Source organism: Phalacrocorax aristotelis, chromosome 2 (assembly GCF_949628215.1).
Source record: "Phalacrocorax aristotelis chromosome 2, bGulAri2.1, whole genome shotgun sequence".
NCBI lineage: Eukaryota > Metazoa > Chordata > Aves > Suliformes > Phalacrocoracidae > Phalacrocorax > Phalacrocorax aristotelis.
The window spans coordinates 59,008,495-59,031,602 of NC_134277.1; the positions used below are offsets into that span (position 1 = coordinate 59,008,495).

At 38.4% G+C, this 23,108-nt stretch overlaps 1 protein-coding gene across 6 annotated transcripts in view; it reads right to left on the reverse strand.

The window, feature by feature from the left end:
* The window catches only part of TPK1 (thiamin pyrophosphokinase 1), a 308,617-nt gene that overhangs the window by 234,370 nt on the left and 51,139 nt on the right, over positions 1-23,108 (reverse strand). For 3 of the 6 annotated variants that reach the window (XM_075083749.1, XM_075083753.1, XM_075083752.1), the window contains exon 2: positions 15,942-16,016. The exons of 1 other annotated variant lie outside the window; for it this stretch is intronic. In XM_075083749.1, the coding sequence (XP_074939850.1) occupies positions 15,942-16,016 (75 nt within the window). Of the gene's footprint in view, positions 1-11,038; positions 11,072-15,941; positions 16,017-23,108 lie in introns of all 6 variants that reach the window. 2 more of the 6 variants (XM_075083750.1, XM_075083748.1) reach the window with 1 other exon arrangement.

The following is a 23,108-nucleotide window of genomic DNA, read 5'->3' on the forward strand; positions in this document are numbered from 1 at the left end:
ATCCCATGTCACAAACTTGTGTCGGCAGCAGAACAGGGGACATCAGAGGCCCCTTGAGCACACAGGATCTGTTTGGTAAGATGCAGCAGGCTTCAGAGGGTTTAACCCAGACTTCCCAGGCTTACTTGTCTCAATAAAACCGCAGAGAGAAGCTCTAGCACCGACTCTGTCCTCTGTTCAAGGGAGCTGATGTTTCCCTACTACTTAAAATTCTTTATCCAGGTGTCCTTTCATTACTACTTTTAGACTGCATTCTGTAAATTATATTAGGTGCTTGTTTATTCAAAACACTCACTACCTCTCTAAGCCTCCCTTTGTAACGAGCTGCCAGCTTGCCTCTCTGTTCAGCTGATTCCCATTATCTGGGCTCCCCATCATCTGAATATATTTAGTCTCACCCAAGTAGTTTTGATTATCAAGATTCTACTACAGTCTAATTAGTGACATTTTTATTACTAATTTGTCACTCAGACACTTTCAATCACATTAAAAATTCCTGCCAGCTTCTCTGAAATTGCTGTGTGCCTCCAGTCTTTTTCTTTTCACACAAGATCAGCTAAGCATTTTTATTTTGCTGGATCCTTGGGAGGCTTTTAAAGAAATGTTTAGGAAAATAGTCTTAAGTAGAAGGAGACTTTTGAGCACTGCAAAGAGGATCCATCCCAAGGAACTGATATGTCTTATTTCACCTCTTAGACATCAGTTTGAGTACCACTGATAAAGACACAAAAACCACTCAACCCTTACGTCCTTTCTGGTTTGTTTCTAAAGGTTTGGAAGCAGTTGGATCAGGACATAGTGTGACACTTCCTCACACTCAGCTTACCAGTCAGTGGCGACTCTGTGGTAGTTCCTAACTATACTACATTTGCAGTCAGCTGTGCCATGCAAGTTTCTGAGGACCTGCAAGAGTGCGCCAAAACAAGCAGGAGGGTGAGGCTGGACTTGGTGAAAGTCTGCCAAACTCTACTTAAAACTCAGCCCCACACATCTGGAGTCAATACAGACATCAGAACAAAATGCCGTGTGTTTGTATGTCTGTCTCGATCTCTTTGTAGTATGCCTCTCCTTTCAATTGAATGGAAGATGAAGTTTACACCTAATATGTTCTGGAAAGTAACACATTGCTCAGGCTGACCAAACTCACTGCACCTGTCTTCACCAAGCCCTGAATTTAATAGATAGTATCAACCACCAGGTTTAAATCCAAACAAGGTGCAAGCCTTCCAGAACAGCACATACCCATAAAGGGAGGCACCTTCTGGAGACATAGTACAGCTGAAAAAGGTATTTAAAATTGCTAACTCAATATTATGCTTTCTTCAAACAAAATCTGCCCTGGACTTTAGAATGAAGCCGTATGTCCCTTACAAAGGGTTAATAAACAACGGTAATATGCATCTTATAGGCACAAGCAGTATGTTTTATAACTGTTAATTACATAGATAGCTGCTATTATAAATAGTTCTGAAGCAATCCATTAACCAGATGGCTTTTAGCAAATCAGAATTTATTACTCTTTTATGACCTACTTAGAAAAATGTAACTTTCAGACAAAGAATGTGAAACAGCTGAAGCAGCGTCCATATCTGTTTTCAATTATAGCATCTTTGAGGGTAGGGAGAGGGAAGGAATAAAGTGTCTTATTAACTCTGTACAGATAGCTCATCCCATTAGAAACTTCGCTCTTCTTTTCCTGGGTAAGGGCAACCCTGACTTTGTCTTCCACTGCACTAGAGTGAGATGAGGTCTATTAGCAAGGGCAGTGAAGGCAGCAGAGAACAACACTTCTTTCTGAAACTCCAACTGAAGTCAAGGAAACAACTACTGTTGACATGAGTAGGATCAGGACTTCTGTCTTAAGTGCCTATGGCTGCACATAAGAGATAATGATATAAAACATCTGAATAAGTGTCTTGGTATAACATGTGAGTTTATTACTTCCTCGTGAATCTACTGAAAAGCATTAAGATTCTGAGCAAGACAATGTAATTTATTTGCAGCCCAAGACATCAATATTTGTTCACATTTCTAAAGATTTTACATTAGAGGTTTTGACAAGGTAAGTGTGGCAGTCTGCACTTTCAGCAACTGTCCTCTGCACAGGAACATAGAAGAGGACATGCCAATAAAATCCATTTCACAAGTCTTATGGTCTAAATAATATCAGTGGGCAATGAACTGGAATTCACACTCACTTGGAACTTAATAGATTAAACTCCAAGAGAAAGTTGGCAGATAAAAAAAAGTTTATATTGAAAAATGGCTCCTAACATTCAGGATTCATTTTACTGCATTCCTCCAAAGAATATGTATCCGAGGAAAGCGTTACTTGGGAAAGTGTTGCTGTTTGGGGTTAGTCTGCCTGAGCTTTTTTGTTAAAACCCAAGAACCCAAGGCTCTACTACCTTGTAGGTTTGTGATTTACTCTCCAACACAAACTGACATCCAGAATGGTATGTCAGCACATCACCCACAGTCCATCATACTTTAATGAGATAGGCATTGATCCAGGATCTAATGAAGTCACAGAAAAGATAACCAATGGTTTCAATGATCAAAGAAGATTCATCCACTTTTACTCCCTAAACATTAATTAATCATACAAAAAAAAAAAAAAAAAAAAAAGACGACAGCATTCGGTATGCATTGCCACATAGCCATACACAACCTTCACAACTGATGAAGGCTTTTGGCCTCTTGCCTTATCATACCCAAAGTCTCCACATAAGTCTTGAAATCATAAACTATGATGAGAATTATTGCTTGAATAGTTCTCAACAACTACCACACACAAAAAGACGACCTGCTCTGTATAGATACTCACATCTTAGCATGACAGGATCTCTTCCCAACTTCCCAAAAGAAAGTCTGGAAATCTCAGTTAGATAAACATGCATTTTCACATGATTTGAGTAGGATTTTCCAAAGAACTGAAGGTGATGAAACTTGCCAATTTTTAATGGCACAAATTCTCCAGGCTACTCTGAAAAAGCATTCCTTACACATTTTAAAGTTTGGGTATACTACTACTTCAGTGTGTCTCAAAATGCCCAAATATGCCATATATTCCCCATAAAAATACAGTGTGTCAATCTTCCCACTCAGCTTCTCTTTCAGCTGCTTCTAGCATGGATGCAGAATGCCTTTTTTGAACAAATAAACCTGTGTTACAGCACTACCAATAGAATGAAACAACATTCTGAAAAAATACTTCTTTTTATATGAGTAAATGAATGGTTTCTTGTCAGTCCCTGGGGAGACAATTTGTTTATTTCAGCACTACATTTCAAATACTGAGTGAACTGGAAGATATCCCAAAAACAGTTTAACATACATGTTATCACAGTATTGGTTGCTCAGAACACATATGTTTGAAACTTGACTGCAGTGTCAAATGCTCCTTTCTACTGCCTCCCTCAGTGTCTGGAAACATTTAACACTTCAGAAAGATCACAGACAGTACTGGTAGTATGATTTCAAACATGATTCTGATTCTGGTAGTGGTTCCCAACCAGAAAATGAGGTATAATGTAAGAATCAGAAGCACCTCTAGACCTGGAAAAACCTCTTAAGTGACCTTCTATAGAAACGTGGCTAGACAATCACTCATTCATGTTTGGACAGAGTGGAAAAGCTCTTCCAGAGAGACATCAGGGAAGGACTCAGTGCCCTGATACAAATCTGTCTATGACCTACTTTCATATCCTACTTTTTCTAGATTCCCTGGGGCAAGGTCAATAGCTCCTAAGTGATTGTAGAAAAAGAAATCACTGCAGCTCTCAAGGGAGCACAGACTGAAATGACTTCTGACCTCTCCACGCAGAAGGGAAGTGAAAAGGGGAAATGCACTTGGGTTTCTAAACCGAAGCTCAAAAACCTTCAGCCTGTATCAGTGTGGTTTTGTCTCTAATCAGGGCATTTTTTCTTAACCATTCTCTGTAATTCTGAAGATTTTAAAGTGAAATCATCTAATCCACTGATATCCACTATCTACTAGCACATAACACACACTTCTACCCCACACCTGAACATCTACAGTGGTCTTGCAGTCTTGGTAAGAAAAAAAGAATGTCCACACAAGTTCCTCTTTCACATGCTCAACAACTGTATCTATGAATGAAGAAACACACATTTAAGAAGCAACCTGACTTGCTTCAAACAACCACACTAATTCACAAGAAATAGTGATATTCTTTTATAATACAGTGCTAGGTAAATTATCACAAATAAACTACGAATAAGAAGATTAGCAGGCTTAAAAGCACCCCCAAACCATTCCAAACTAAAATCTTATAGTTTTTTAGCAGTGCATTCAGTTTGCAGGTAATGATTGTGCCATTTTTCTGGAGCTGGGAATAAGCTGGATACTTCTTTACTATAGTTGAACACGACGCATAAAATGTAAATCATATTTGTCACCTAAAAGTGTCTTCGAGATCCTTTTTCCCAACCCTTTACGGCTAGCGAGATCGGTTAACAACTACAGCATCCTGCACTGCCTTGATAAAGAAGTCCCCTAGACAATATGATGATACTGCATCAGCAGGGACAAAGGTTCACTGTGCAGTTATCCGTGTTATTTTAAGCAGTCCCAGAAGGGATAAGACAGAACACTTACCCCCCAAAAAAAAATTGCAAAGAACTTGCAGCAAACTTCAACAAATTTTGCACACCTCTAAATTTAATATCTAAATTAGAACAGCAGCGGCATGCACTTACAATAGAAGAGAAACCTCTTTTAGTCAAGATTTATTACACTAATAATACTAGAGCCTAGCTATTGTCCTGCACATTTTGAAAAAGGACACAGCATATGTATATTTAAATTGCCACAGATGAACAGTGGGTCACAAACAAAACTTAAAATGTTGAACTGCATCAGCCAAATTGATAGTGCATTTATTATTTCTACCCTTTCCTATACATTTTTGCATAGTGAGTTCTACTGCCAAAGCATTTCTAGAAGGTGAATACAAAGGATATCAAGCACTATAATCACTGAATGAAATATGACTGATGCATTAATGCTCACTCAAATCTATAGATCTAAAGAAAAAGCAATAAAATTAAATGCATGATTTAAAAGTGAGCTTAAATACTCAACTGATCCTAAATTCACTGAGGAAAGCAAACTTCACAAATCACTGCCAAGACCATGAACAATCTCCCTCCCAGACAAAAGGTCAACTTCAGATGCCTTGTTAATATGTATCTGGGTTGTACAAAGTTCTAATGAGAGTGTTGCTCTGTGACAAAAGTGCATAGGCCTACAAAAAAAAAAAAAGGTGGTCAAGAAAAACGAAAACCAAGGCAAGTTCAAAATTATAGTTTTGCAGTCTCCAGGGTCTTAACCTCATTGTCCTTCCCCTGTTGCTAAACAGAAAAGGAAAGTTTGAGATGAATAGTGGGAAAAACTTGAGGTAGAAGACAGGTAACACTGAAACTAAATAAAGCAGATTAACTATAGATACCAGCTGCCACAGAATTTATTTCCCTGTTGTTTTTGCAGTAAACTGGCTAAGGAAACAGAAGAGAAAATAACCTCACATCTGGGCTGCTATTCAACCCTCCCCACCTCCTCAGTTTTAGGTACCTAGCAGATATATCTGAATTTCTGTGGAAAGCCAGAAGACAACACAGACCTCTGCCCATTGACTAAGAAGAAAACACTGGCACTGACCTAAGAACAACCAGCTAAATGTTCCAAGTTAAGTTAGATATAACTGGGGGACCCAGTCAGTTATTACTTCAGCAAAATGGAAAGTGCAACTTTAAACCTTGCAGGCTTGCCATTTAGCGGGCATTTCCTATGCCTTATCCACCCTGTTATGCTGCTTCTTCTCTTTCAGAAAGCAGAGGGAAGAGGGAAAGGCAGATTCACCAAAAAAAAGGGAGGATGTGGCTTTTGCCAAACAGTTGCTAATATCACATGTATATTACAGCAACACCAAGGACAAGTATTGAACAAATGGGAAGAACCAGCCTACTTCAGTAATACATTGATATTCCCAGGAATTAAAATTGGTTGTAATCCCAACTTTGCCTTACCTAATCTTATTTCCTAAAAACTATGTATTATACAGTAACGCTCTACGTACTTAGAATCATAGAATGGTTTAGGTTGGAAGGGACCTTTAGAGGTCATCTAGACCAACCCACCTGCTGTGAGCAGGGACATCCTCAGCTAGGTCAGGTTGCTCAGAGCCCCGTCCAACCTGACCTCATACATACCTCATACTCATACATACCTCATACTCTATACAGCACCGAATTACTTCATTAGCACTGAAGCTTATATTTTCAACATTCTTTATTGTGGAAACACCTTATCCAGGACATCCAAGTTAATGTTAAACTTTACTTCAGTGAAAACAGGAGCAGGCCCTCTCTAAAGAAAGAGTTTTATGAAGGTTTGAGCCAAATTGATATCAATAATCCTTCAGTTAGTTGGAATTAAGAGCCTCTACATCAGGCTCCTAGTCATAAAGCTTCCAACAATGGAAGATGATAATAAAACACTTCTAAAAATTATAGGTTGTCCCTGCTTTTTCTGAGGTCAATGGAATTTTCCAGAATAAAAAACCTATGACAATTTTTTCTTTCTGCTCGAATGTGATTCACCATCAGTGAAACTGAAGCCAGGCTGCTGTGTGTCACCTTTGTCCAAAGAATTGTTAATGTGTGAGGAAAAAAAGGTGTTAGTAGCCACAATACTTGTTCCATTTCCGTGTGCTAAGTTTTTGGCTGGAGTAAATACGTGAAACTAAATCAAAGTCAATATAGCTTTTGTCCATTTACATAAGCAAATCTGTGGTGCAATCAGCAATAAACAAGACAAAAACCCAACCAATACTCCAAAGTTCTAATATGGAACTGTTCAACTAATATGGACATTTAACAACTGAACACCCACACTCTATCCCATATATTAACATGTTTATGGCAGAGGAAACAAACTAAAATGAATTCAGGAAGTCCTCAAATCATTCTTATAATTTGTCATGCTCAGACAATATAAATAACACTGTAGATAACTGCTTCGGCTCATCCTGACAAGATGCAGTTCACACCAAATCCAGCAAAGCACCAGATCACTCACTTTCAGTATGTAAGGCATAAGAATGATCCCAGTGAAATCATCAAGCTAAACAATTATGTTTATTTGGTATCAATACGAACTATCTTCTTCCTACTCAAACTCTTAGTGTGTCCAACTAGGTACATAACATGAGAAGCCCAGACCTCCACTAACTCTTTAAAAATTCTGGTCATTGCCTAGGAAAAAACAACACTGATAATCCCAAACACAAACAAAACACATCGTCTCACACAGATGACATTTTGAATAACACTAAAATACATTAAAGAAGCTTAGAAGTAGTGACACTATAGAAGGTATTTAACAAAGACAGAAGGGATCACAGAGAAAGCTGTCTTTGACACAAGTCCATCAATCATTTTAGAACTTACATGGTATGTTGTATGACAAGCTATCTAACCAATAACACATTAAAAAAAGTTCCACTATTCTGTTTTCAAAACATAAATGCACTATTTTTAGTAACATATTTATGAAATGCTAAAATCTAACAAAACAGCCTACTGTAAAAAAAAAAGCAGAAACAATGAGTAGAGCAGAAGAGTTAGCTATTTTCTGACTTATATGACATTGAAGTTCAATTTTCATACTTGATAATACGGGTGAGCACAAGACCGTATGTAAACCATTTAGATGAGAAAACTAGCAATCCAGCATCCATATTCTCAAACCAGTGGTGTCCCTTCAGGCACTAAATACAGTGAAGGACGCACACTTCATCAGCCAAGTAACCAATAAATACTAGCATAGTCTAACTTACTACAGAAGAGTTAAACTGTTCACTGGTTGAGCTCCTCATTATTACAGTCATGGTAATAAAGTAATCAAACTTCTAAAATTCAAAGGCTAGAAACATAACTGGATTTAGGTAAATTAAAAAGAGGACATCCTCTTCTAAAAAGCAGTCACCATTTGAAATAACCAAGATGAACGGTGAGGTGTTTATACCAGTATGGGTTTAAAAAAAACAACAACAAACAAAACAACAAAAAAAACCAAAACAAACAAACAAAAAAAACCCCACAGCCACCATGGTTTGTCTGTCCTAGACAAACCTGGAGTAAGAGAAAAAGGAAGACTGTAACACAATGGTTTGATCCAAAGGCCATCACAGCCAGTGAGAAGACCCTGATGTCAGCAACCCTAGACAACATCCATCTTTTACAAGACCTTACATTTTCACCCTAGTAGCAGATTCATGCTAAGCTCTAGCTATGAAAATACTTTTGCCCTGTAGCGACTCCCAGAGAAACAACCTTTTTAAACACTTCTCACTGTAGCTTGAGGCAGTGAAAGTCCAAGTGTTCCTTGGATTCCTATTGGATTAAGAACCTGCTCTTTTCTGTCATGGGTCTTACTTAGCTAACCTCATGCATTCACCCCTGTTCCTCAAGTTCATTCCCAGGACCATACTTCTTGTTGAATCACTAACAAAACAAGCAATTAATCATATTTTTCTCTATTGCCTTATGCTTCCCCTTCTGCTTGGAATGCTCTAAGGCATCCTCCTGACAATATTTTCCAAAGCTCCTTCTTCCAGCTGCCCTCGGAAACACAGTAACCAGATATATAGTATGATGCTATCAAAGGCTTTTCTATAGCAAATCTTGTGACAACAGAGGTCATTGTGACAGATGCACTCAACACCTTAACCAAACTAGCAGTAGTTTGGTACAGGCTCCAAAGGAGGGAAAAGCCTGAGCTGTACCCAGGCCGAGAACTCTTCTAGTTCCAGTCTGTTCTCTAAAAACCCACAAAGGAGCAGAATGACACAGTGATCATCTACGCATATGACTTTGGAACACCAATCACGTGATTAACACATGAATAGCTGGTCGGTTTTCCACGACTCATCGATTAAGGAACAAAGAAAGTTGTGGGTACAAGGAGTCTCATGTATACCTTTCCCATCACATGTAATTTGACTATGAGCCAACCACTTTACTCCATAACTATGACAGCCTAAGTGAGCCTCCCTGCTAGTCATGGTAGCTGCATGGTGGTGATCTCCCCTTGAGCTGGGAGGCCTCTCAAGGTTGCTCCTCAAGGCTGAGAGACCTTTTACCAATGGCAGATCTTCAGTAAGTGACTGATAGTACGCTGAATTAATACTAATGAAACAATACTAATCCATGTAGCTATTAAATATTAATTACTATAAACTTTGCCGAGATAATTCCATTAGGCATAAACCATCCAACTCCAAGACTGAGATTGGATCTAACCACACCAAAGCTCTATCAGGAGTTTAGAAAGCAAGGAGTCCACTCTGAACATTGCAACTCAACAGGAAGGTCTTCCTTACCCTTTTCGTTTCTGGTCTCTGTGTGAATCATTCTAACTTGATTCTAACTCAATTTGCCTTTGTATGTTTCTTCCATGCAGTAATTAGTAAGGTGAACCTTGGCAACCCCTGTTAAACTTTGTTAAATTCCATCAAATTCATTGAACTCTGTCAAATCATTATTCTACCTCAGTAAAACATATTGCTGCTTCCCTCTTTTGAGTGAGGTGCATTCTAGTCTTCCACAACAAACTGACATAATCAGCAGGATCCACAACACTCACCTAATGGGATTTGCATCCCAACTCAGTAGAAAAAAAGCACTGTAACAACTTCCCATTTTTTTTTCTTCTGCTGCAATCATCTGTTATGCTTTTCACTAGTAGTTCAAAGTAATTCTCTATTGTTCTGTTAAACTTAACTCCAGCTCAGCGGGGTTTAGCTTTTCAAAGCATCACAGAAGAGGATCTTAATTACTAAGTTTTTTCATTTTTCAAACAAAATCTTAAATCCATTAAGCAAACAAATATTCCTCTTAGATTTCACGATTTCCTGTTGCTGTATTTGCAGAGAAATAAAATCAACAACAACAAAAAAAAAACCAGCCTAGTTTATTTCAAGTTTTATCTAAAGACCTCATTCTACCACAGCTACCACTATGGTGAGGGAACTTGAAGTGTGAAAAGGCCTGGAAGACCAACTCTGTTCTCAGCTTTTCCAATAACTGTCTAAAAATTTGCAGACATCAATGACACCTACTTTTCAAAATGTCCACACATCTAGGCTACTTTTCTCAAGAGCCTAGATTCTGAACCAGAGTGTCACCAACAATATACATGAAACAAATGGGAGAATTCTACATATATCTGGAGTTCTAAGCTTACTTTTATGAAGATAAATGTAAACTTTCAGTTTACCACTGAAAATCTGGTAGAGGTCAAGCTTGGTCTAGAAAAATGCTTTTCCCAGAATCCCTGCTAGTGCAAACTACTACACATCCTAAGATCCAGATACTACTTTGTTTCCAGGCTAGCCAGCCCTAATCAGGGACAGATTTTTTCGCTCCTGAAGCATATCACAGGTTCCCTACCCTCAAGAACACTTGAAATAACTTCTCTCAGACTCCTGTACTTGAAGGACATTAACTCACTGCATGTAGTCCAACAACAGGCACACCAGCTTAAGAAAATGTTTAAATCTAAATTGAGTGGCACAGAACAGCAAATTTAAGTTACTGAGTACAAAGTAGAAATTATATTCCTGTTTTGATTCAAATCTGGAAAAATGAACTTCATTGTTGACTTATCAGGAGCCTAATATTACTCAGGGGAGAACAGAATAGTTTAGCGAGGCCAGCAGTAAGAGTTACTGCTAGTCTGGATGCCTGCTGGAAAGTGCAATAAAGCATACAAGTCCATGCGACATCCCAATCACCATTTTTATGAACATTTTCCTATTTATTAATAGTAGCTGCTCTAAATTCACTCAAGTTTTATGCCAGCTGCCAATTCTGGGTCTAGTACAAATTTGAGATATATTACAAGTAAGTTCAGCCAGAAATGAAAATAAAAGGTGAGAAAAAAGCGCACCATATGCCAACAAGACAAGTTCATTGCTGTAAGGTAAGAGGGCAAGTGAATGGCTGTACATACCAATAATTCCAGAAGTGCAGGCAAGTTCAACCACTAAAGACAACAGAGGAAAAGGTATCAATCATGGACAAGAAAAAATGGCACCAGGGAAAGTCAGGTTATTTCCCTCCTGTTATTAAACTACAATACCATTTTCTCTGCTCTGAGACATTCAAACTGTTCCAACTAATCTGATACCTTCCCTTCAGTATACTTACCTGAGCTTTGCATTGCCACCTGTATTTATAGCTTATTTACCTTCATACACAGCTCTTGGACCTTAACAGAAGACATTCAAAATATCAATCACCAATTATATTGCAGACAAAAGCATATGGAACATAAAATGCATGGGAGCATGTGGCATTCCGAGACAGGTGACTCTGAAACTCATGATAGAAATTAGCGCCTTTCCTTACTTGATTACTCAGGAAGAGGAAATATTTTGTAACTTGCAGTCAACTCCAGATGCCAACAAACCATTCATTAGCAGCATTTTCACTAAACCATAGGTAGGCTGACCTTGACAGAAAAGTTACCTCACATTCAAGATACTATTTAAGATCCGGTAGCCACTTTGATTGTTGTAAAATGGGTATTGATAGAGATAGAAACTTGAAAAAAATCAATTTATGGATAAGCAATCGCAACAGATGTGGTGTAAGAAAATACTGTTTACATGAAGATGATCTAACACAATCTGGATTTGAGTTATTACACTGCTGCTGTAGAAGTATGCTTCCTGCTATCTCAGCATATAGACTCCCACAAATATAGAGCTGAAATCTCTAGGGTGAGCAACATTCCTCTTTCTGGAGTTTCTCCGTGTTCATGGTCTATGAAGTGTCATAAAATGCCTATATACTATGCATATAGAGAAGTGGCTGGTAGGGCAGAATAACAAGGAGATGTAGCTAGACCCCAAAGTCCTTCACTTGAAAGAGCATGACAGAGACTATTTAGATAAGTACTCCTGAAGGACAGATGTTTTTACAGCCTGGACTCATAGATGTCTCCTCCCCACCTGCTTGTCCAACATTAAATACACATCCCACAAGTCAGGATTCAGTCAGCCCATTCCAAAATGATGTTGGTAGTTTATTCTATACAACAGCCAAGAATATTTTGTCATGTGAATGGCTCATATTTAACGTAGTTCAACATGTTCTGTTTGATTAAAAGCTTTCATGGAAAGTCTTTATTTGCTGAAAAAGTTCACAATCCTTTTGAGGAAGGCACAGCATCTCATGTATCACAACCATTGTAAGAATTGAAAAATACCTGTGGATATGTTTTCTTACCATTAAGCACAAGTATAATAGTCTTCCCTCTTCAGCCAAGCAGATCTGCATTAACCAATATTTTAATTCTGCAGCTGCATTTATCAGTAAACCAGTGGATATAAGAACACCCAGCCAGAGGTTAAATGGAACAGAAGGAAAAAACCTATTGTAATATGTCCTTCTCCATAAGCAAATTCAAAGATGCTATTTAACAACAAACCTGCCATTCCCAGAAAGACAGCACTGATGGGAACTTCATCAGATCGCTGTAGAATGTTGCCATTTTACTCTGATTCTTGAAATTATAATCATATTTTTCAGAGCATTACTTCTTGCTCTTTATAGCTGTCATTGTCAACATTTAAGAATGAAAAGTACTCTACAATGCACAGCCATTTAGCATGCTACCATCAAGCGAACACATGAAGACAATTCTGGATCATTTGAGTAGTATAGCTTGTAGGGGCAATGTTTTCAGAAACAAGAAACAATTTTCAGATCTTGAACTTGAGACAATTTTACAGACGTGATTTCTTCGCACTGCAGTAATTCTGCCCCTTTCCTGGTACTTCACTTGGGAGACATCAAAAAAACAGATGCACTTACAATCACTAGACATTGCTGAAATTCTTGGCATAAGTAAGTCATTGAATTTCTGATTAAAAAGATTTTAAAAAGCAGAATCAAAATCTCAGGAACTTTTATTTACTCTCCAGAAAGCCTCTTCCGTTTTCAGCCACTAAAACCTGGGCCTCCGTACTTTTCAAACTTAATGTAGAGACAGCTTCAGACTCTCAACTCAGTCGTTTCTGTTAAAGATATATTTACATTTGAAACTACTTGCAAAGTAGCCCTAGAGACTAATGTAAATCGATTTTTCCCTACCAATTTTTTTGTTAAACAGGATTCAAAGCAGGAGCTAGAAACATTGCTGAAATACAAGCAGGAAATTAGGATGTGCGACAGGGTTATTAAGGTAAGGCCCCCCTGGATCCAGTCTTCCTTATAGGAACCTCCCAGACACAAAAACATCAACTCTAAGAAAAGCAGGGCCATGTCTTTTCCATGCATTTTCCCCAGTTAGGATAAGGACTTCAAGGGAAGACATGCAACTTCCACTAGTAAAAATGGCTGCATTAACAGCTATAGTCAAAGCATTTTTGATGGATTTGACCCATACTCCCAGCCTTGTGCTTACTCACAGTCTATTTCTAACCCTCTGCATCTACCTCACCTTCCCATATTTGGTCTCCTTATATCAGCTTCTTACTGTGAGACCTTTTTTCCTTACCCATTTCCCTTTATTGACCTATCGTCTTCTCTTGCCATCTGGTTTGTCCCCTCCCCACTATACCCAGCCCAATAAATCCTTCAGTGAAGCATTACCACTGATTTCTGCCATACTATTCTTCAGCCTGCTTTTGCAAACTATCCCTTCTCCAGCTCTTCAGCCCTCCCATTTTTACAGCAGCACTAATACTGTATCACTGTACCTAACACAAAGGGAACATGTTCTAGATTAGTTTACTACAGTAATTAATATAATGACTAAAATCATGGTAGTCTTTAGCTTATACTACCTCACTATTGTCGCTTATCCAGCTTGTATGGTAAGAGTGGTAAAAGCTGTCCCCTGGAAGTGCAGAACTCAGATTTCAGTGTCTTTCACAAGCACAGGGAAGGAAGTTCATGCAAACTTGTACAGATCAAAATAGTTCTTTTCAAAGTATGTCAGTAAAAATAGATTTCATATAAGTCTGTAATAAGACAAAGGCTAATTAGCTGCAACCAGTTTTTCTTGAGGTCAAGAGGAGTTACACCTGGGATGAGTTTAGCCTAGAATAGCCACACTTTATTGATGTGACTTTTTTTTTTTTTAAACTCAGGACATACCACATCACACCTTCATTTTTACTTGATGCTAAAGCGACAGGGCTAATGAAACAAGTTATTTTGATAGGACAGAACCTACTTATTTTTAACACTTAAGTCTCAGCATTCTGTACATGGTAAAACACCCAAGACTGCTGTAACTTAGAGAAGCCAGTCAGTATTTTTTTTCCCCCTCTGCATTTTTCTCTCCCTTTTTGCCCCAGTTTGCATACCTGGCAATATTCTGTGGATGAACAACTCTATTGTTTCCTTCTCACCACTCCTTTATGAGATCTCAAGCACATACAGCTGGTCATCAAGCACTGTTTCTAAGGATGTTTCATTCTTTCAGAATTTCTTTCACTTCACATATCAAAAACCCAGGTTCTCCTAGTACTGCAGCAGTCTTTCTGCTGAGACTCCTTTAGAAGCAGGATCCAGAAGGCACAAAATTCCTGACACCTACAGTAGTCCACTAGGATTGTCAGCCAGGCATTGCCAAAACCTTGTCCTGGATTCACTGAGGTTTACTGAAGCTGAGATGTTTTGAAGAATAGCAGTTCAGGTTCACTATGACACCACCCTTCTCTGTCATGTTATGTAGATAGAAACTATCCACCTATTTCTGGAAGTAACCTACCAGCAGAAGTCTTATTAGCTTAAATAGGGCTTACTCTTAACTCCTTACTCCTTACTCTCACTTCTAACTCTTACAGGCTCTTTGAAAAACTATTCACAGCACCATGATTACTTTCAACACAGCATGTAGAATCACATCTAGAAAGTACACCTGACAGCCCTCCCACTGAGCACTTCCTGCTGCCATTTCTTGATGATATTGCAAGTGAAAGACAGCCTGTTTGGGGTACAGTGCTCATTCAGACGCTTTGAATCATCCTGTACAATATCTCACTTTTTTTCTCACTCCTCAGCCTATACAGGCACCTAATGTAGGTTTACTGGAATCTAGTGCTCTGAATACATCCTGCCCACTTCATCCCTTACTCCAATTCCTTTTAACCATACAGCTACCCCCTGCCAGCCCTTACACCTACGGTGAAAATCAAATAGCTCTATCTGCCCCAGTCAGTTAAGAGGAATATCTCGGCAAGGTTCCCAACCTGGTTACAAGTTAGAGACAGTTCCTGTGGTTTGTCAGAAAGCTTCTGAAGGACTACATTTCTGCACCAGAGGAATTAATAGCTCCAAGCTTGTAAAGATTTACGTATCTCCACAAAATGTCAGTAAATCTGCAGCTATCATACCAGACATGATGATTAGCACTGTGCATATTAAACAAAGGGGTAGTGAAATCTGATTTGCATATTTCTGACATGCACGCAAATTCCCACTGCTTTCACAACATAATATCTACACGGTTCATTTTATTTTGATTAAAATTAACACATTTCACTGATGACCTTTAAAGGAACACTCGCTTCCAGACTCTTAAATGCTTCATTGATCTACTACACTATGTCAGCAAAACAATGATCATTCCTCAGATGCCTCTGAAAAGCTACAGTCTTACACAGATCAGTCCATAAAGTTCCCACTGACGTAAGCAATGCAGAGATGCAGAATTTGCATAATCAGCTCATTTGCTGCATTCAGCAACAAGGGACATACTCTGCCAATTCACACCCTCACCAGAAGGTTGCTCTAGTTAAGAGGAAATTGCCATGCTGCAATTCAACAGACATGAGGTACATTAGCTGGGTAGCGGCTAAGTAAATAAGCAAATGAAGATGCACATAAGTTATTATTACCTTTGCTCCAAAGACAACAAAAGAGATCTTTGTTGAAAGGCTGGTTCAGAATCAGAAGGCAAAACTTCAGGTCTCCTGTAAGAAAAATGTTGATTCTTATTAGCAAGAATATTTTTTCCCTTTTTTAATTTTGCTTTTGCCATATTAACTTTAGTCCAACCACCTTGGAGCAACTCCACTAATTTCCTTGCTTCTAACATTTCCTCATTTCCAGATAGAGAAGCTGCCAGAATTTCATCAGACACCTTTTACTTGGTAGGGTTTTGCTAAACTTTAATTTATAAGTGACTTTTACCCACTGAAGGCCATCCTCACCAGGACCTCACATCTATACAGCGCTCTCGTTTAATCTCACACTTGCTGCTGCCACCTGGATGCAGCATTTACTGATACGAGCTTCATCATGGCCTCTATTAACATGGAAGGCTGTAGCTGACTCCCTACAAAGTTGTCTCTAATCTAGGTCCAATATTCCACTCTGCTTGTGGATGCAGGACTCATGCTGCCATCAGTGGTTTCTGTGCCTACGCAGAAGCTCTAATTGTGGTAGATCCACTCTGGTACTTTACAAATACAGAATGAAAGGCCACAACCAGGGAACTTAAAATCACAGCTAGTAAAAGCAAAAGTGAACTTTAGCCTGCATTATCTAGGTGATACTGCAGACTAAAAATCTCAGTGGATTTACCAGCAACCTGAACTGATCCAACTTGATTGGGCTCCGCAGGCCTCCTGCCCTAGCGATATGTCCATTGTGAAGGTTGATAATAAACCTACAAATATAAAAGCCTTAAAATGAAATGATTTATGATATGACACACTTTGGTTTCAAAGAATAAATACGTAAATTTTATGACGGTTGCCTGTAGCGGGATTTGCATTTTCACTTCCTAATTATCTTGCCAATCATGTAGGAATACAAGTTTCCCCTGGAGCTTGATATCCTTAGGCAATCAGGCTAATGAAGTATTATTTGGTCATGTGAAGCCACTGTAATTGAAAAAAGAAAACCTCTATCACTGGAAAGTCTTTTGAGCAAATCCAGTATAGCAGGAGGCAGAAGGCTACAGGTGAAGCTGTGGCTTAAGCCATATGACATTACCAGGTAAAATACAGGTGACATAAGCCCTGAAGGTGCAGGAACATCTTAGGGTGCCAGTAGGGAGGAGACAGTCTTTAAAATAATAAATGAAATGCATGGCTAGAAGCATGAAGCGTTATGAGGGTGGGACGCTGCTATTCTGCACCTCACCTTTCAACTGATTTAGGGTTTCTCCACTGACCCATTCTACACCTCAGTTCCCTAAAACAGAAATGACAGTATTGTACTCCTTTGTAAGTATCAAGAGAAACACTACTGAAGACCTAGATAATTTTTGCTCCAGTAAAAACCCTACATGTTTATCACAGCTAGCTTCTGCATGGTGCTTTCAAGTACCTTCCCTCATGTCTTCCACTTAGATCTTTGCTCTCATGGTCCACACTTCACGTATATAAAGGGAAATAAATTTATTTAGGGAATAAATTTACTTAGAAAACAATGGAGAGGTCAGAGGACCAAGTACACAAAGGAAAGCGAGAAAAACCTTTTTCTTCATGTAGTCTGAACAGCTTTGCCTTGTCCTTGAACCTTAAGAGAAAGGTAGAAAACAATACATTCAAACTAAGTGCCAATTTCCAGCTGCCTCGCAAAATGGGACATCAGCAGCAGATCTAATGATGGTTAAGTGAGAAAGGCTTCCAACTCCTTATATTAAACGTAATCATCTAGTGGTGCCCTCCACTGAAGAGGGCCAAACATCACAGGTTCTTTTAGTAATACATAATATAAATAGACACAGGTGCTGTAAACCTATTCCTGCTGGTGATTCACAAAAGGCATTTCTGTGTCTGTTTTAAACCCTTAAGCCATATCAGCATCTGAAAATGCAGTAGATTTTTAGCTTTATTTTTCGCACATCAGGATGACTCTTGTTATATATTAAGATATGTTTTTGAAGTCAAGCTGTGGCTGTACGTGTCCACACTGAGACTTCAGAGGCTGATTTTCAGAGATCACACTTCCACGAGCTTCCAGTGAGGCCTGTAATAGCTGCTAGCTCTTGCTCAGTTGTTGCAAAGAAGCAGAGGTAGATGCCCACAGCACACACAATTAGGAGCGGGTTTTGGTGTAGTTTGTTTTTTTTTTTTTAAGTACAGTTATGGATTGAAGAAGTGGAGAAAGGGAAATTATTGTTTCTCCTGCTTTTAGAAAAGTGAATGTTCCAGTCATTTCAAACAACTGCATTAATGCATGATAAAATGCTGTGATTAATGCTACCGCAATGAGCCTAAATGTCAATGTTTTAATGGTGCTCACTGAGTTAATATAAAGCTGCACAAAGGGCTCAGTCCTCCATAGATGTAAAACAGTAATAAAACTGGGCTGCAATAATTTACCACCATTGCCCTAAAAACTATTAATAATTTAGGACTTCTCATGGCAAAGACCACATCAACAGGCAGAATGTGCAACATCCACCACTCTGAGAAAAACCGATGAGAGCTCCCTGTGCCACTGCTCCAAGCACTCTACTGGCTATTCATTTGAAAACAAATCTACTTCAAGGCCATTTATCTTTAAAAGCCCTTAACAAATTAGGAAGCATCTATCTCCTGGACTGTCTGCGCATCCATTTTTCACAATGATAATTAGCACCCTGACCCTACCATTAACAAAATTGTGCTCTGGGTGGACTAAGGGAAGGAAAATTCTGTAAGCAAGAATCCAGCAGCAAAAATAACCTGTCCCCAGATATGGGTATCTCCACTGAAAAGCTTTTGTTGGCCTTTTGTTAGAGGCAGAACAAGTTGTTCTCTTGCGTAGTTTCTTCCATTTTTAGTATAATTTTCTCTTTCATTATGTACTTTTCTTGCAGGTTTTGCAGACTGAGCAAATTCAGCCATCTGCAGCACAAGCAGAAAAGAATAAATTCCTCCGTACAAAACCTCCAGCTTATTCTTGATGTTTACATCAACAGAGAATGAAGGGAGCCAAGTCCCACAATGTAAGTCGTCTTGTAGACCAATTAACCGCAAATTAAGGCCTAATTTCTACAGGACAGGAAGACAGAAGGATGACTAGAGGAGATTTTTACTTGCATTTATGGAAACAAATTTGTTCATCTCCAGCCTTACCCACTTGTTTTCCTATTTGCTGCTTATAAATCTTGCAGTCTTAAAGGCATGACTTACAGACATATGTATTAACAGGTGTACAACTATATCAACAGCCAGTTATACACAAAAATCTAGCAAAAAAAAAAATTTAGCAGACTTGGAAAATTCCTAGTCTTTGGATAAAGCCAGATCATTTTAATCCTGCCAGAAACACAGAGGACCATTTCCTTACTTTCCTACGTTGCAAATCAATCAAAAATCCCTACAAGTCCCACTGAGACTATCAATGAACAACCTCACACTTTCTGAAAACTTTTTCCCTTATATGCTTTCCAACTTTTATTTAGCTTCACTTCTTTGACAAAATTTTTCTTATGGTTGCTTAGAAAGGACTTTAATCAAGGTGTTGTGCATGTCTCTCAGAGCCCATGCAACGCCTTTTTACCCCATTTTAACTCACTCAGAAGAATTCCAATATATTTTAGAGCACACATTTGCTGTTCTAAAAGCACTCTTGAATTCTTCCTGTCATATTACACTCATCTAGCTATTCTATAAATATTTATAACATCATTATGCATTTTTTATTGATTTCCCCTTGTCACATGCCAGTGTTCAGGCTATATGTCTGTCACAAAGCATATGCAAAAGGTATATATAAAGACAACCTTTTCTCTGGCAGACAATAAAATAATATATACCCCCTTCTTTGTTTCCTTTCAGTGTGAGAATAATATCACTAGAAGTTATTCTGCATACTGTGAGGTTTCTGGCTATTGAATTTTCCAGAGCTTTTCTTGCTTCAAACAAGAAGGCCTTTGGGAAAGATCACTGCTATTCCCAGTCTTTGTGAAATGCTGTAAGCAGTAATATGCAATGGGGGGGGGGGGGGGGGGGATACGCTGTGCTGAGATACTGGCATGCCTCAAGGTGCTAACAAAGCACGACTCCAAAGTCAGAGCTTCAACCACAGAAAGGGGCTTCCGATAAGCAATTCGTGTCTTGTTTTGTTGTTTGGTATTTGTGTTTTACTGCTTGCCTGAAGAGGAGCTATTCCTTTCCTTTCCGATGATCTCTCAAGCATCTTCCACAAAGAGGCAGATACAGTACAGAGGAAGAAGGAGGAAAGAGACAGGTAGTACCAGGGCAGAGGGATTTTATCATTAGTAAAGTATTTAATTAAATTTAATCTAGTCGAAATTTACAAGATGGTTATAAATTTTCAGAAAATTTCTGTACTGGTAGAAATACATCTAGATATCCAAGATACTAACCAAGATCCTTTGAAAAGATACTGTAGAGATTTGGGTTACACACATTCCTGATCACATAGGTGGGAGTCCAAATATAAAATGAGCTTCTGATAGAGAAAAATTCTGAATTATCCCACTGAAAATTTCTTCCTGCTCATGTTGCTGCCCTCACATCAGCCTACTCTCCATGATTAAAAAAAAAAAAAAGTGATTTGGTTTCCAGTACCATCATTGAGGAAATTCCTGCCCCACAGATTTGTTTTTTAAATGAACAGTCACTGCCTACCTTAATGTCAGAGCATGTGGGAAGGGACGAGGCATTTTTTCATAGCTCTAAAACAGTGACACTGATAAAAGACAGCAGAACAACAGGCTGAGGCAGCTCCTCATGTGGCAGTTGAAGTTTCTTCTGCTGCAGAAAAATTTGCATTGAAATTGTGATTCTAAGAATTCCACGAGTTATATTTAGTGGGAGCCTATCATAATCAACCCTAAAGAAAGCAGTTCATGAAACCAGCAAACATAACAAAATAATGTTCATGCAGAACTACAGCGAAGATAGATAAGGCTATTGCTACAGATCACCAAAGCAAAATTGCTGAAGCATTTGCTATGTTGTTGGCTTGGGTTTGGTGTTTGTTTGGGTTTGTTTTTTTTTTTTAATTAATACATTAAACTCTCCTATTTAATTGAAATACAATCCATCCAAAAAATCAGAAAATATCAGGCTGTCTTTTAAAATTTTCTTAACATACTGTGTGGATTGAAAAACTTGGCTCCTGTGTATTGCTAAGCATTACTAAGTCAAACAAAAGCTGGAATGCAAACTTCTGCTATTGGTGAAGCAGATGTCGCTAACAAGGGATAATTAACAAGTGAACATATAAAGTTATGAATTATGACATCAAGAAAAAATTCATTGTAATGAATTGTAGTGGACAACTTTAACAAACACTTAAGGAAAAAAGGTTTTAATACTGATATTCCTTAAATTAGGAACATGGCTATTTAAAGAACACTAGTCTATTAAAGTAGTTCACATTCTTGCTTAAATGAAGGCTCATGTAGAAAAATGCCAGAAAAATTATAACCTCAAAAAACTTCTTGGTAAAACTTTTTTCATTTTGCTGTATTAGATATAGCACCACAATTAGCTTTTTCTTTGACATTCATCAGCATTTTTAGTAAAGTGCTAATGGTCTATTTGTTCCACCTATCACTTGAAAAAAAAAAAATCCAAAACACTGAATCAGTTTCCACTAAACAAATGACAATATATTGCCCTCTTTTTTAACCTTGTCTTTATGAAAAAGTAAATAGATGTTCAGCACATACACAGATATTACTTAAATGCAGAGAATGTGGGATTTTAAAACTAAAGGAAAGGAGTTTGGGGGATCAGCACCAAATCTACATCATTTTCTGTCAAGTAAGCACCTGTCCCCAAGTGTTAAGTCCAAAACTGATGCTCTGGGAAAAACTACTTGCCAGCTTATTGAAATGGACCGTTTCATTCAGGGTTTAAGAGGTACCATCCACTTTCCAAATATACTCAACTGGAACAGCCTCCCCATCAGAAATGAAGTAACTGTTTGACTAGACAAAAACTAGGGAGAACGAGTCCATCAGACTAAGGAGCATCCCCCGTTCCCTGAAAGGGTTTCTTCATTGTGGTTCTTTGTTTTTTGTTTTTTTAGACATTGTAACACCACCTGTAGTTTCCTACCTGATGTGCAGATGCAGTTCCTAACAGGCAACTACTCTTAACGACTTCTGCCTCACAATACAAGATTCTGTTTTCATCAACGAATGTCTTCAGCAACTCACTATGAGCACTACCTATGTCTACCTCCGCAAGTAGCATGGCACAATAAAATCAGGTCTATAGAACAAAACTGTTGATGCTGAAGGAATGATATTCACACTATACATGTTTTGGGAAGAAAAGGAGGGAGAGAGGCTACTTCAGGTTTGGTCTAGTCTGGTCTTGTAGGCTAAATACCCATTAGCAGTAGGAGAGCATTATGGGCACTCCTGGAGCACATTTTTAGCTTCATCCAAAACGAAATTAGCCTACATATTTGTAAAACAACTCTGCAGTGTAAAACAAAGCACAGTAAATAGGCAGGATCAGGAGACTTGCTTCAAAAGCATATTCCTGATCCAAAATAAAACATTAACTTAAATATACCAATAGTCACATGGCTTTTGGCTTATCAATCTTTTATTTTTCAAACAATCTCTTTACCAAACTAAGATAACTAATGCCACAAGATCAGCTTAACGTAAGTAAGCAACAGATTTTTGTAATCTTATACTCATCAAAATTTGGCTCTAACTTTAGATTGTTCTACTTAAGAGGCAACCTGACACTTGCATCTTTCCTGTAGGGAAGGTGGGGGGCAAGTGTTAACCCAAAACTTCAGCTTATCTGCATTATAAATTCCTTGAAAAGCACTTAACATAAAATCCTCAGATACTACGTTTTAAGGTTACCTTTCAGAATAAAACCTCACTTTGTACTGAACAAATAGTGCACCTTATACAAAAATGCTGCTCATTCTGCTGTTCTCTTTCTTCAACTAAATTTTCCCCAAGCAGTGCCTCCCTTCACCAGGAAACCCAGTGCTCTGCTGTGATACTGGGGAATCCAAAAAGGATCATTTCAAATTTACGCAGCCCAAATCAACACACTGAAATGTAAATGCTTCACATTTAAAAAGTTTCACAACTCCTGCAGAACTGCTACTTTGAA